The 15,996-nt window shown below is 30.7% G+C and overlaps 1 protein-coding gene across 5 annotated transcripts in view; it reads right to left on the bottom strand.

Moving 5' to 3' along the window:
- The window catches only part of LOC143249311 (multiple PDZ domain protein-like), a 182,131-nt gene extending 170,645 nt beyond the window's left edge, over nt 1-11,486 (bottom strand). For 4 of the 5 annotated variants that reach the window (XR_013027714.1, XM_076498929.1, XM_076498932.1 and 1 more), the window contains exons 1-3: nt 11,249-11,486; nt 8,460-8,701; nt 1,767-1,998 (exon numbers count right to left, since the gene is read on the bottom strand). Coding sequence is in view for 4 of the 5 variants with exons in the window: in XM_076498929.1 (XP_076355044.1) it covers nt 1,767-1,778 (12 nt within the window). In the remaining variant the exon portion in view is untranslated. The remainder of the gene's footprint in view (nt 1-1,766; nt 1,999-8,459; nt 8,702-11,248) is intronic. The other variant, XM_076498930.1, reaches the window with a different exon arrangement.
- Nucleotides 11,487-15,996: the final 4,510 nt, after the last annotated feature.

Here is a 15,996-nt window from a genome sequence, read left to right as displayed (position 1 = left end):
AGCTGTCTAAGCAAAAACATGTACTAGAAAAATAGAGTCCAAAATAGTCTGTCCCCAACAAGCTTAATTTGAGCTGAAACATCAGTCTGCAAATTCAACTCTCTGCATATGAAGGATTGGTACTTTTGATGCTCAGTAACTCTTGATGTAGGAGCACTAAGAGAATCAGTGTCAGACAAATGATTGTGCAAATTCATATCCAAAGGATCCAATATTATTTTTGTTTTGGTCTGCAGAATAAAGAAAACAGACAAAAATGCAAGACCCAAAATGACAGGTCTAAACAAAAAGAATTATCTAAGACATGGGTATAGCTAAAGTAATTCAACATTGAAGAGAAATTCTGCAGCAAGCATTTAAATCTGCCATAGTAATGTTCTGTCATCAAGAAAAATAAGCAGGGAGTAATAAAAGGAAGCATAAAACAGGGGCATTACTAGAATCAAAGATAGTAGACAATACAGTGGGGTATAAAGGCTGGAGCAAGTGAGGTAAGATTCATACCAATGCTTAGATGGGCAGAGAAGAGAAACTTTCATTGAAATAAAGCTATAATGTGAAGAGAAGTGTGTGTTAAAGAAAGTTCATATCTATTACAACCACTGTGACTTTTATATGAAAGTTCATATCTATTACAACCACTGTGACTTTTCTATGCACTGCTGTTACTTTATTTCCTCCCTTTCCTTCACTTTGTTCTCTCTATTATTTTGTCAAGGGACTTCTCTGTGTTGGACAAATGCTATCCCATGTTTAAAGCCTAGGCATTGATAAATCTAAATTTGACTGTAAGCAGTCAAGAACACAAATATCAAGTCAAAACTGTATGTGGATACCATATGATTCATTTTAGATCAAGGGCTAAGTCTAGTGCTTGAACTGTACATAACCCAAAAGAAGTATATGATAAGAGGAAGACATACTATTATTGTACTAAACAAAAGCATCACATAGCTTAGATCTTTTAACTGTATTTGTAATTTCTAAATTCCGACCTTCTGATTGGCAAATGGCAATCTGCATCATTTTACTGTTACTAATTTATGCCTAGCTCTAGGTATAGGTATGCATGTAAACATATACAAAGATTTAGCTAGTTTGTAAAATGACATGCATAAACTGCTACTTACCTATATTATAGACTCACACACATATCTTATTTCAGTAATCATTATTGACCAGGATAAGTTATTCAACACAGCACTAGCCTGTAAATGGCATTACCTTTCTTAAAATGCTCAGTGTGTATTCAAAACCTGGCCAGGCAATATTTTGCTTGGAAACTTAGCAAAAAATAAACCAAATGATCGAGAAGTTAATAGACAATATAAGCAAAAAAAATCCTGCATTTTCATTGATTCGTGGCCTCAAAACCATAAATTCAAAATGGGAACTCTAAAATCTTGATTTACATTTAAAGTACACTCCCCTCTATACTGGCCAGAATGTCATGATATTGTTCATGCTAAGAAGGCACATCCTTTTAAATTTTTACACTCCATAAGTGATTTTTAGAAGCATTTAACACCAGGGTTAAATGTTTTGGTTAGTTTCACACCCCCAAAAGATTACTTTTCAAATATATAAATAATAAAATAGATAGAGTTTACATACTAAACTTATACTGCTAATGTTCTACCATGTATGAAACTCATAATAATCATCAAAGGCTGTTAATTAAATAAGACTAAAAATAATGTGTACTGTTAACAGAACATTCCAACCTAAACACAGTAACAAAAGAGTAATTAAGGAGATAAACTTACACCTACCACCATGTCAGAGCCTTTGGAGCTGTCACTTACACCTGAAGGTGATCGTTCAAGTGTCACCTCTTTAAGTTGATCACTTTCTGGGATTCCCCCACGTGCAATAACAAGCTCTACTAATCCTCGGGCTTGTTGCAAAATACATATGGCTTGCTGATGTGAAATATTGCTGTCCAAAGGCTGACCATCAATGGCCAGGATCTGATCTCCCACTTGCAGACGTCCATCTCTGGTTTAAAAAAACAACAAACAAACTAGTAAATCATGTTGGGTCTTTACCTAAATAAAAGAATATTAGCAGTAAAGACAGAAATCTTCTTAACCAACAATTACAAATATTTTTGTAATAAAAGTTGCTATAAAAACAATGTTCATACACAGTGCCCTTTACCACATTATCACTTTCATGTCAAAACCATATATTTCCATAAATGATTTTACAGATTCAAAGACATATGGTTTTAAAACTACAAAACTTAGATCATGTGGACTACAAAGTTTTGATACTGCAACAAATGTACCTCTTCCAGCTGTAATACACTTGCACTGTCCTTGTGTAACACAAATCACAAAAAAATGGTTCTGACACGATTGAGAAGGCACCTTTTAGTTCATCAAATCTGATCTACATATACAACTTACAAGTGAATATAATTTTGCCAAATTTAATCAAAGTGCATTACAGCTTAAGTGTAAATGACTCTAAACTTAACAAGATAAAGTACACAAAAAGGCAGATGGGAATACTGTACAACTCAAAATTTACTGATCTACTTGACAATTCAAATAGATATATTCATAACTTCAATGCATATTGTTTTAGTAACAGCATACATGCCCTGAACAACTTAATTATTGAAAGATTGACACCTCTCAAACTGACATGTATAGTTTCAATGAATAAGAGGTATTGATATATCTCAAAATAAGATAATATATTTACTAATGCACATGTAATTCCACTAATTTTCATAGATTAATTTATTTATATTCAGTTATTAAGGAGGCTTTTCTGATAAAATACTATTTGTACCACTAACAAAAAAATATGTGTACTAAAACATTTCTTATGCCTATTATCTTTCCGACAAAACAAGCAATATCTTGCATAAAAGTCTTCAAAACGTATAATTTTAAAACCTGCACATAAGTATTACAAATTATGGGTTTAATCTTAGCCACTGAACTACACACACACACAGCAAACAGGAATGTTTAACAGACTCAAATAATGGTTCACAAGGTTTTGAAGTCTATGGGAATATTAAAAATTCTGACTTATATTTCTTTCAGAATTCTCCATGAATTTTTTAAAACTTATTTTTACAAATAAACATCAGAAGAAAAGCAATAACAAAAAATAATATTTCCCAGAAAAAAAAAATTTAATTTAAACTTTTTATCACTGCAACAGTATTTTCTTGGACTTAAAATGAAAGAAACAACAAAGAGCTGCTTGAAATGTATTTTCCTTTCCACAGTTATATTATACAACAGTAGTTTTTCTAAGTCTTGATTAGTTTCAATAAGAAAGAGATAAGTGAGCTCTTCTTCATAATAGGAAAAAAAAATTATTTATCTGAGGTTTCCAAAAAATCAGTCTATGCAAACATTATACTTAGATTCTTGTACAATAAAATAAGTCACTTAATTAGATTAAGAAAATATCAAGCTATTACTCCATTTGTAGAACACCCAAATGCTGTAATGTTTAATTATTCAAACTGTGTTGAGTGAAACAGAAAGGAAAATCTAGCTCTTGCTTTAAATTTCAGTACACCTAGTGAACAGTAAACTTAAGTTTACTTTTTAAAATCCAGCAGATTTTACAATTAATGTTTAAACAACCTAACAGGAGAGATCTTTAATAATATTAAACTCAAATGTGTGTGGAATAGCTTTAGTTTCTTTCAATAATTTTACCTTGGATTATTAGTTTCTAAATACAAGTCAAAGTGTTTACATTTTTAAAAACCTTTGTAGATATAATAATATTTTTGTTACTAAAATGATTATTATTTTGGGTAAAAAATGCTTAAGTTGGTAAATTTTTTAGTTATTCAATTAAACTTACCAAATGTGATCAAGATTATATCAATATCTTAAAAACTAAATTATGAACATGTGTATTGAACTCAAAGAAAAATAATTTACTAATTCTGGTACAATACTGAGAAATTAGATCACCAATAAAATGTCCAGGGCTTTATTGTCTTTATATAATACATATAAAAGGATACTGACTGAAACCTATGGTTCCAAATATATGGACTTGAATCACATATTTACAGACTTTTTTCAGTTGGTTTTCTGAATGGCCATACTAATAGTGAATACACTCATTTGGAGGAAGAGTCTTAAATTCTCTAATGAAATACAAGATATATAGTTGGACAGTAAAATTTGTTGTGCAGAACTATTATTTTATTAATAATTCAATAGATTATATATTTCAAAATCTGTATTTCTGAAATACGTGAATTTTACTCAATAGTAATCTTGAAAATCTGATTGAAGGTGTAGATTTGAGCTCTGAATTAGTTTCTTCTTTGAAAAACAATCCTGAAGGAATGCTCACTGAATTTAAAGATCATTATATTACTAATGATACATAGATAAATAATGCTGATTGTGTTCATTCACCATTGGAGTATCAAAACAATAAGTATACCAGTATTCAAATTCACTACTGAACATCACCAAAATCATAAACTTGAATGTTTAGATATAGTGGTTAATAAGTGTGATGATTACTTTGCCTGTAAAGTGTACCATAAAAAGACATTTAATGATTTGTATTCTTAACTTCACAAACTACACATCATTTTTAAAAAAACTTAATTAATATCATAATTCATCATGCTTATAAATTCTTACATAATTACGAATTTTTGTACAAAAAAAAAGTTTGATAACATCAAGAGATCATTATGCAAGACTGTTTTTTTCCCAAACAGATATATATATATTTGGTAAATACTAACCTTTAACTATCTGAAAAAAATAAAACTTATTAAACAATTAAGTTATTATGTAAATTTAATAATTTTACTATACATGGTTAAACATCTACATTCCTTACTTCACAATATGTATTTGTGTATAGAGTAAAGGCATATTTTTAAACCAAAATACCATTTGCAGCAACTCTTTGGATATAAGGATTTAACCCATACAAAAAAAAAAAAAAAGAGAGAGAGAGATTATAGTTGATTTATCAATTCATCTTGTCACAAATTTATAATGGATCAATCATAAGATAACCACAGGCACAAGCAAGAGAAATTTACAAATTAAAAAACACCAAATAGGTCAAGTATAGAGGAACAGGTACCAGGTGAGTTTGACTCACGTTATGCTAATGCTTAAGATAATGCTTATAAATTCAAAATTCTCCATAAATATAAAAAATATTAAAACATACCTTTCTATCCTAATTTTTCAGCATTACAGCAGAAAAATATAAATTATAAATGAGCCAGAAACTGTAAATCTTGGGAACATTTTTATTTCTCAACATAATATGAAAGGTTATGAATAGTATATAAATCTTACTAAAAACAAAGTTAAATAACATTTCTGTACTTCAGTAATTGAAAATACATTTTAACACAGTCATTTGAAAGACTTGACAACTGTGTGCTGAGTGCCAACTAAAATGGATTAGATTAGCCATTATTACAAAAAAAAACATTATACTGCAATGTAAAAACTCTCATAGTCAGTACCTGACAAAGAAATATGTTAGTAAAATTATGAATATATATTTAATATGATAGCTTAGTATATTCACAAAAGAAAAAAATAAACAAGGAAAGGTCAAAATTTATTTATGTGGTAATGTGAAAGTGGAAATACTATTCAACATAAAAGCTGAAGAAATAACAGTAATTTCTGTAGACATAAAAAACAGATATTACCAAATATAATATTTGTATAACATTATCATATTGGTTTCATATCCACAAAATACAAAATAAGTTTAAAATCTTTGTTCTATATCATGTGTATTTGAAACTCACTACTCAAGTATTGAGGTTGCTTTCATCACTGCATGATAATAAAGCTTACTGAACAACTTTGTTGTTGATGTGATAAGATGTGAACAAATGAATTATTTCAAGTACATGGATCCAAAGTGCCATTAAAGTTAAAAAGTTGGTGTTCACGAGTAAAACAATAAGTTAAATGATCTGCTGTTACTTTTTCAACTATATATAGTTCAGAAGTGATGGTGTAACACAGGGGCTGATAATTTTTAGCCACTATACATATATATATACACATACACTAAACACAATTTGACTTAAACAATATTTTAACAATTTAAAATATTATATATGAGGTATTTATTTTATGCTTTAGCACACCAGCAATTCCTGAAAGTAAATGGTATACTGTTTATAACTCTACAACAATATAATATGACATTCACAGTTTGATCTTTATCTCAAAAATACAAGTATAATGGACACAGCAGATAACCCGATGTAGCTTTGCTATGAAATACACACTTTTCCCTTGTTTCCAGAGTGGGGGGACTATTTAGTTTCTCCTCCATTCTAACATTTCTGGTTCAGGCTGGGAAATTAACTGTTTGTATGTTACAGGATATATAGACTTTGTACCCTCTTTTGTCTGTTGTTTTGCCTTGGTTTTCCACCTCCTGCTAGATGTGAATTTTTTTGGCTGATGACATGTTCATATCATAAGTAATAGTTGTTTACATGTTTGTTAAACTTTCTTCACTTAGATCCTGCTATATCCTGATACATCCATCTCTGCAATTCTTTTATCATATATTTTGCACCACTGCAATCAACTGTCATCTGATAATCTGTTTTAGCCTGTCAGGTGTGGAAGTGTTGTGACCCACTTTATCTTCTTTTGTGGTAATCATTTTAACTATGTATTCACTGAGATCCTTTAGTTTCCTTTGATTTCCATTTCCTTAAAGGTGGATTCCTAAAGATCTATTTTGCATATTTGGGTCTTTACAAGTTAAGTATCTTCTAAGTTACATCTCATCAGATTCAGTACTCTTGTTTTTTACTGGCCATTTCACTTATCCAGTGGAATACTTTGTTCATAGGCTGTTATTCAGACTTCTCCAAAGGCTTTTCTCTCATGTTCCTCATATGTTTAGAGAGTTTCTTCTAGGTGTTTTTCTCTACCTTATGGTTGTATGTAACATCTGCTGGATTATAAGGAAGAGGAGTACTTTTGGTCGCACTCTTATCTCTTTATTTTCCAGAGTTCTTACATCTTACTTTTGCTTGATCCCATTTTGTAACAAATATTCCCCAGACAGATGTGCTTTTCTCACTCCACTTCCACAACCAATCTGATTATTCTTACTACTGATTGCAACATGCTTTGTATAACTGAGGTGTTCCATAAGACCGTACAAGTTCCTACAAGACTAGATGGTATTAACCTATCATCACGGACTACCACTCATGAAAAATAACAAGTAAAGCTAAAAAGGATTTGACCTGTCCCTGACGATCATCAGATTGAATAAATTGGGGTGGATTAGCTTTTAACAATTTAGAGAACTTGGTTCACCTGTTGTACTGTTTCCCAGAGCACTATTCCTCAAGACTCCCCAATGCACACTGCTCTCCACATTTTACTAATGAATCTAAGGAGCCTCACCACACCCAGTTTTCATTCACTGGGATGGTGAACAGAGGCTTTTCTTCTATAGCATTAGCATGTTCCTCAACTGCTGACAAAGATTAAACTTAAGACTATTTTTATTTTTGAAATGACAGTATTAGTACATCAAATAACTTCTATGAATTTCAAATATGCACTACAGAACACAAAATAATAGCATACACAAAAAAGAAAAACAATGCCCAATAATTATTATAATTTAACTAGCCTGGAAAGAAATTTCCTTATCAATTTGATCTGAGCTTGGTAATAACAACTTTCAATCTGTAAGCAAACTAACTAAAAACCTTTATCAAAAACAAGGTAGCAATACATTTCATTCAGTGATTTAAAACTGTCTTTGTGTCACTTTGTAATGATACAATAACAAACACAAGAGAGAATTATTGGCAATTTGTGAAAGAGTGGATGAAGTAGGGAAGCATTGCAAGTGGGTTTAACCTTCTGGTTTATACCTCCCTAAACAAAGATGACAAAATAACGCCATGCTTTAGTGAATGATGAATATTTTACATTAAAAAAGATATTATAAAGGGAGTCATGAGAAAATATAAAATGGGAAAGCTTGAGTAAACAAATGCCATGTTACACAAAAAAGAGTAGATCAAGAGTTTATTCAAATAGTTCTTTTTGAAATTAGAACTTATATAGCATTAAACTTTGATTGATTCACTGTTTGATGCCATGTTGATTTTTAAACATTAATAATAAAATAGTTTGATTATATTGTGAATGTAACTCTTTTTAACAGTCATGACACATTGCACTTTTATCTTTTTGTATCAAGAGGTTTAACTGCAGAGAAAAATAATGTTATTACTCATAACAGTCCAAAATTTGTTAGTAGGGAAAAAACTAGAAACTATATGATAGTGCCTTCAAAAGTTTAGATTCAGACACATGTAATAATATTACAATGTATTTCCTAATCAAAAAGAGTAATGAATCTGATTTTGGAAAGTCAAATATAACCATTGATAAAACAGAAACCAGTAATCACTTTCATACCTTCCAGCAATTCCTGTGTTCTGGATCTCTTGAATAAAAATACCTAATTCTTTTCTTTGTTCACTACGCAACCCCACAACACTGAAACCCAGACTACTGCCTTCAGGTTTATATAGCTGGATAGTGAGAACTTCTCTACCTTGAGCACCTTGAGAAATAGTTTTCTGAAACTCTTCTGCGTAGCTGTCTGTTGCAATGGAAGACAGTGTGTAATCAGGAGGAACCAACTGTTGTTGATCCAGCTGTATTAAAATATTGAAAAAGTTTTGTTTACAAATATAAATGTAAGTCCAAATTTATTATTTTCCTACATTAAAATACATTATAATGCAAGCTAAGGTAGCCATTTTTGTCCTGGTTATAAACTTAAAAAAATGTGTGGGGGGATACTATTATAAATACCACACAAATCCTAGCTTTCACACAATTTATTTATAATATATAATTACAATATTCTTTTACTACCTCACCAAAGTTTTGTTTAAGTTTTAACCCTTAAATGGTAGCCATCATCAACTGATGCTGCTACCTACAACATTCCTGCTTTTTAAGGGTTAAGAACTCAGTATGTATATACTTAAAATATGGTATACACTGGACAGGGTGACTTTGTAGGAAGAGGTAGTGGCCAAAGTAATGGTAGTAGGGGTATTTTCTGTTGTGAAAAGGTTGTAAGCCCCCAGTAACATGCCACTTGTTCCAAACAGCCACCTGAGAAGTTCGATTATGTTTTGTCCAGTGACCTAATAGTACTTAGATAACAGACAGACAAATATTTTTTGTGCTTCATACATATAGACTAATTCAGCAAAAATAAAAGAATAATTTATGACCTAATGAGCTTCTTCTGGTAAAGTAAACTAAAATAAGCCACAATTCTTGGTTTTTCTATCAAAAGAAATAAAGTTAAAATACAAAGGTTATTCCTCAATCTCAACAGGTGGTCAATCTCCTAATAATCTGCTAATCTCCATTAAATAAAGGTTTGGTTTCTGACATCAAGTAGAAAGAAACATATTAAACAGTGAATTCTAGAAGTGGAAAATACTTGGTAATTGTGTCAAAAATAATGCATATATACAGCTCCAGACAAAAGTATTGGCACCCTACATTTGTTATAGAACAAGTAAGAGTAACAGTGTAAAGGTAAGCAGCCAGTGAACTTTAATCACTTTTAATATAACAAAAATGCAATAAACACTGATTAGAAATTTAACAACTATGAGTTATTAATCTTATTTCACTAAGGTACTTGTCTGAGACACAACTATCAGCATCCTTGCTTTAGTATTTCACATATCCTTCTCTTGCCTTTATTACATTAACCAGTGCATTACACATCTTAGAGAAATCTGATCCCATTTTATTTTGGAAAGTTCCTTTAGCTCATTCAGATTGGACATAAAATGCTGTTAAAATACATCCTCTTAAAATAAAATTATAAAAAATTAAATTTTTGATATCTTTGTCACCTGTGCAGTTTTTTTGTTTTTTTTTATCCAATGCTTAGCTACAGCTTTTACAGGTCAATCCAAAGAGATTGTGAAAATCATTGAAGAATGTTTTTTCACTTCTTTAATGATACAAGAGTTCAGTTATCTATATGCTTTAGGTCAATGTCATGTTGAAAGATAAACTTTGTGTCAGTCAGCTGAAAAGTAGATGATACCACTGTACTTTGTCTTCCACTCCTCAGTTGCTAAAATATCACCATATGAAGCAAATTCCATGCTTAACTGTAGCAACAAGTTGTTGTTCAATGAATATTTTCCCTTTTTTCTCAAACATATTTTGGTTCATTATGGGGAGTAAAAGCTCTACTTTTGTGTTTTCAGTTCAAAGAATTTTGTTAAATTTTACTGTTTTATGAATTTCCTTTAAAAGTGGCTTGCAGTGTTCTCTAGACGCATACAGTTCTCCCATGTTCGAGTGCCTTTATAAGGCTCTTTCATGCACTCTTACACCAGATGATTCATGATCTTTCATTACATTCTTGGCATCTTGGATTTTTTTAGCAACTTGAATGATTTTCCTACCTGCTTTGAATGTACTTTTCTTTGGATGTGCACACTTCAACCATTTCAGTTTAATTTGATACGTCTCTTCTTAATCATTCTTCTGAACTTGGTTTTTGGTAAATTTCTTTGATACTGTTCATTTTCTTTACTGTAGTCTAGTGTCGACCCAACTCTTTGTCTTGACCCTAATCTCCTTTTTTGCCAAAAAGATCTCTTCCTAAAATCTACCACCTACTTTTTTTTCTGGTTATTGACTTCATATTGCAACTTAATTACTATGCAATGGTCTGCATTCAATTAATTATTTTTTTAATTAGTTCTATTGAGGTTTAAAGAAATTCTATTGAAAGATGCCCATAAATATTGTTTTCTAAACTACCAAAACTGTGTATCTTAGTGAACATTAATTACAAAATAATGTTCACTAAGTGCTGATACTTCACATGCTTTCTTGAATTATTGAGTTTAGGGTGCCAAAACTTTTGTATGTGACTCTGATTGAATTCTAGCATAAACTTGCCCAATTTACAATTAAAACTTAAATCATAATAAAATATTTTGCTTAAAGAAAAGAAAGTTGATTTTATATGTATTAAATGGAATATATATCCCTCAAATATTCAAAATAAATCAGCTTATAAAAGCAAAGACAAGCTGACAAATTATTAAAGTGTTTGTGTGTGTGTGTGTATGTATGCATGCTGGCATCATGCTAATTTTTTTCCCCAATTTATGCCAGAAAAACTTAACAGCATAAAAATAAGTACTAACCTCAGGTGTTGTGTCTTGGTAATCTCCATTTCCTGTTGCTAGCACCTTTTCTATAGGAACCTGATCAAATTCATAGTTCTGTTCTAGGTCAGAATTCAAGTCATAAGAGTCTGAATTGTGTAGGGGTGAGGGATCAGGAGACACATTAAGGATCAATTCTCCAGTTGATGTGGAGATATCAAAATCTCCTGGAAGAATGGATGGGTGTTGATGTAACTGATTTTTAAGCTCCTGGAGGGGAGTCCTAAACACAGCCAATAGATATTGATACTTTACTTGAATTACAATTTGGTTTTATAATAGTTTAGTACAGGATAATCCTGCTTTAATCTATTATAGTAAATATAATACTTGTTATTAACTATTTCACAGCCACATTTATAGAAATATAACTCTCCCAATGAAAAGTTTAGTTTCAGACTCATATGGAAAGACACATTATGTCATTTAATTACTTGTTTCTTGCTCATTACTTGTAATATCACCATGTTATTTTTTCTCAAGATTATTTTCAGTAAAATTTAATATATTATGTCCTCGTATTGTAAAAAGTATACAGTAAAATAACCATTAATACATGCATCTCCAAAATTCATACAAAACTGCAATGACTTTTTAATTAATTATAAAATTTTCAATTTTGTTACATACCTAGTTCTCAGAACAGTTACTTATACTAACTGTTCTTTTACAATGGATTAGAGGTCAAAGGCCATGTCACTGAATTTGTTGACTTGCATTCAAAATTTCATAAACTACTATTTTATGAATTTATGTCAATAAGTTTGGAATCAAACTGCAAATTATAATTCAAAATTAGTACTGTATATTAGTTAATTTCTTAATTTAAAAGTAAATATTAAAAGGACACATCTAAATATAGATTTCAGTGAGTCATGTTATATGTCGAATGCAGCAATGTTTAAAATTAGATGTTTGTGATGTCAAAATATAAATGCCATAATTTTGTATAAATAAGAAACTCAAATTATTAATATTGACAAGCCAGGTTATAAAATAAGAACCTTATATCTTTTTATTTTGCTTAGATATGGCTTATGCATTGAATCAAACATGGTGGACCTGTTCAACTCTTTCCATTTCTTAAAATGGCACCTTATATACACTTACTTGAATATACAACATGTGAGTAACCAATCAACAGCTTAGAATGTTCCCCAAATGGTTTTTTCCCCACCATTTTAATTTATTAAAAGGTTTCCATGTTCTTTTGATCCAAGATTTCAATAAGGTAGATTGTGTCTTTAGTCTGCTTGAAGATTCATACTTTATAAAATCTAAGTAAATCTTAGTAAGCTTAATAAATTACAGTAGAATTCTATAATATCAATGTAGTCACTTATCATATTTCCATTGTTCAACTGTATATATATATATATATAAAACCTAAAACATTTTTTGTTTTAAAGGCTCAGCAACCTATGATCAGCAACAACTGAGTACAAAGGTTGTAGTGAAAAGAGATAATTGCTTGCTTTACTTCTTGACTTATTGTTCTATATTTTAAGAAAAATAAGTTTAATATTTTATTTCTAAATAATAATAATCTATATACACATATATATAATATATAATAAATATGACTGTATATAACAAAATAATACTCCACTAAAACACAGCCAAGACAGGGAAGACTAATGGTAATTTTATATTACAGTACAAGTGACATGAGCACATGTACACCTCGTCAATGCAAATTAAGTAATCTTCGGTAGGAATGACTGGAAGGTCAATATAATAAATTATAAATACATATATTCATATATAGTATTATGAAACTTAATATGCTTAGACTAAATATTTGTATTTTTGTATTATAATATGTAGTCATTCTAGCACAAAAAAGCATAATTTTTATTCATTTTTTAATTTTTGGATACAAGGTTGGTTAAGTGAGAGAGCTCATACAGTTAAAGTATAAAAATAACATAAAATATAAAGTTTTACTGAAAACAAACATTTGAAATGTATTTAGGAGGTTTTATAGATTATGCAAATATTTGAGATTTTAGGGATGAAAAATAGTGTTTTTAAATCATAACATGAAACCACTTTGCACTCAGACTAGTAATGAAACAGACTATTTTCACATGTCCACCAAATTTTGTGAAAATACAAATGCTGTATCAAAAGTTATAATGCAAATACTTATTGTGTGCAAGTGTGTAGGCAAACTCATGTATATTATACTAAGCCTGTTGCAAAAGGGTGATAGGAGGTTAATACTGTGCAGAAAACATTCAGTATCGAGTAGATTTGCCCCCACTTTTCTATGTTGGACATAATATGCACACAACATTCATAATAAGATGGGAAATAGTGGACTGTTTCTGAGACAATGGGAAAGTATCAAAGAAACACTTTTACCCATTATTGTCTACCATTTTATTCACTGGAGCAAAGTGCAATGTCAGTTTTTTATAATCTCAATTTCCATTCTTCAGCACCCACTCTTGTTTCCTTTTAATCACCAACTCAAAGCTGATATGGATCCAATTATTGTTGAAAAATTTGTATCATTTAATTTTAGTATTTAATATTTGATAACCTGTATTTCTGATTTCTTTTGTTTTATTGTTTTCAAGTGTAAGGTTGAAATCTACATCATTATAATGTTTAATACAGTAAATTTCTGAACAGCTACATTATCTCTTATTGTCAAAAGAAAGGAGACTCCTTCATAACTCTCAAAATATTTATAAAATCTATAGAGTGAATAAAGTGCTCTGCTAATATTCTTTTTCCCTTTAATATTAATTTATTTTAAAGAGACACTTTCAAGGTCTCTCATGCCATTAAGTAACATCAAAAGCTTTTCATATTATAAGAATATTTGTGACAGAGCATCAAATTTATTACACTTTTGCTGCAAACTGTACACCTTACCCATTAAATTTAATTTACCTAGAATATACAAGTATTACCCAAAAGATAAATATCACTAAGACCAGATCACCTAGGTGAAACAGACATTAAATTATTATAATGCTGGGCTAGTTTTAGCCATTCACCACTTTTTCTGTTGCAATTAGACAAAAACTAATGAGTGTAAAGCCTGTTACTTACTACAGTGGTTATGGTAGTCTATAAAACTAAAGTGAATCATTACTAAGTTTATTTTCTGTTAAATCTGCTATTTTTCCTCCTCCTCTTTGCATCATTATAATCTGTATTCACAGCCTATTGAATACAAGCAAAATAGCACCAATTTGTTATTCAATCAACCAAAAGCATACCTCTCAGGAAGTTAAGTATCATAATTATTACATCTAGACTGGCATTTTATTTATTCCATAAAACCATAGAATAGAATTGAACAGCCTTTTGATATTGTCAGCTCCAATGGTTTATACTTTTGACACACTTCTTTCTTATTGGCATGCATTGCAAATGATGTGTTTGAGTAACTTACACTGTGGCTCTATGACCTGAAATATTATACAGAAATACTCACTAGCTCAGATTTCCTGTAGATTTGTCAAAGTGCAAGAAGATGAAAAACAAATGCCAAATTTACAAAGAATTAACTCCTTTCTGAAAACAACATCAGAAAGAGAAAGTCCATAAAGTGTGAAATCCACAACACAGGAGACCACATTATCTAAAGCAGAGAATATTTTTTACCTAATGTCAGTGTGGTAATCATTGTTAGCAGAATAAGTACAGCAATAAAAATTGTCATACAAGTCTTTTTAATGGTGCTAATGTGTCAGTAAGGTAAGTGGAATGTAAGAATTCTCAACCAGCCATTATTTCACAGGCAAACAGCTCAGCATAAGTGTATAGTGTAGCTAAGGCTAAAAGGCAGGCTGTTCCATATAGGAGATATACTTACAAAAATAACACAATAATCAGGTGCAGAAAAAACATTACAGAGCTGTGCCCCAAGGCAAACCCATAACCCATCCTGACCACCAAGAAGGGATTGGTTAATAACGTAGTGTAGGGTGTCCTTTACAACACTACCATGTAATACTCCAGTCCTACTTTCCAAATGAAAGGTATATCCACTTAGTTCTCACACCAATTGGATCACACCACACACAATAAAGAAACCTCCATTTCAACTTTTCCAGCAGCTTAAGATTGGGGAAGCAATGGATCTCTTTCAGTCCTCTAGATGAAATGGAGGGAGAGAAATTTACAGGGAGAAGAACACCAGATAGGTGTTTAGAATATGATGTTAGGTATAATAATCATGAATAAGACTCCACACTGTGAAAAGATGGAAATGTGCTATTGCAACAAAAAACAACAGACATAATGACAGGGACACATCTAGTGCTCCTTCTTATTACTCTGTGTAGAATGACCTTGGAGATAAAATACACAGACACCATAAAAGCAGGCTTGCTGAAAACCTCATCTAAACAGCAGGCACTGAGTAAGAACAAATGGGCTGAAAAAATCTCCTACTTCCCCTCCCCAACTAAATGTAGATTTTAATAAATAAAAAAAAGTATTCCTTGTGAAGCAACATTAGCACTCAGCAAGTTCCATTGTTTCCAGATTATAAAGTAATAATTAAAAGGTGGCTGTGAGTCCTGTAATAAAATGAGAATAGACAACTTATTATCAAAGAGTCACTAAAAAACATAGAGAATAGTGAATAGAATAAGACAAATCCCAGGGTATGTGAAATCATCCTGTAATGTCAGCATCATAGCACTAATGTGCCAAGGGTCACCTGCATTCCCAAATATGAGATCACATACAGAGAATGACAA

This window comes from Tachypleus tridentatus, chromosome 4 (genome assembly GCF_004210375.1).
Source record: "Tachypleus tridentatus isolate NWPU-2018 chromosome 4, ASM421037v1, whole genome shotgun sequence".
In the NCBI taxonomy this organism is placed as follows: Eukaryota; Metazoa; Arthropoda; class Merostomata; order Xiphosura; family Limulidae; genus Tachypleus; species Tachypleus tridentatus.
Note: the sequence above shows the minus strand (reverse complement) of the source record. Positions and strands in the feature narration are given on the sequence as shown.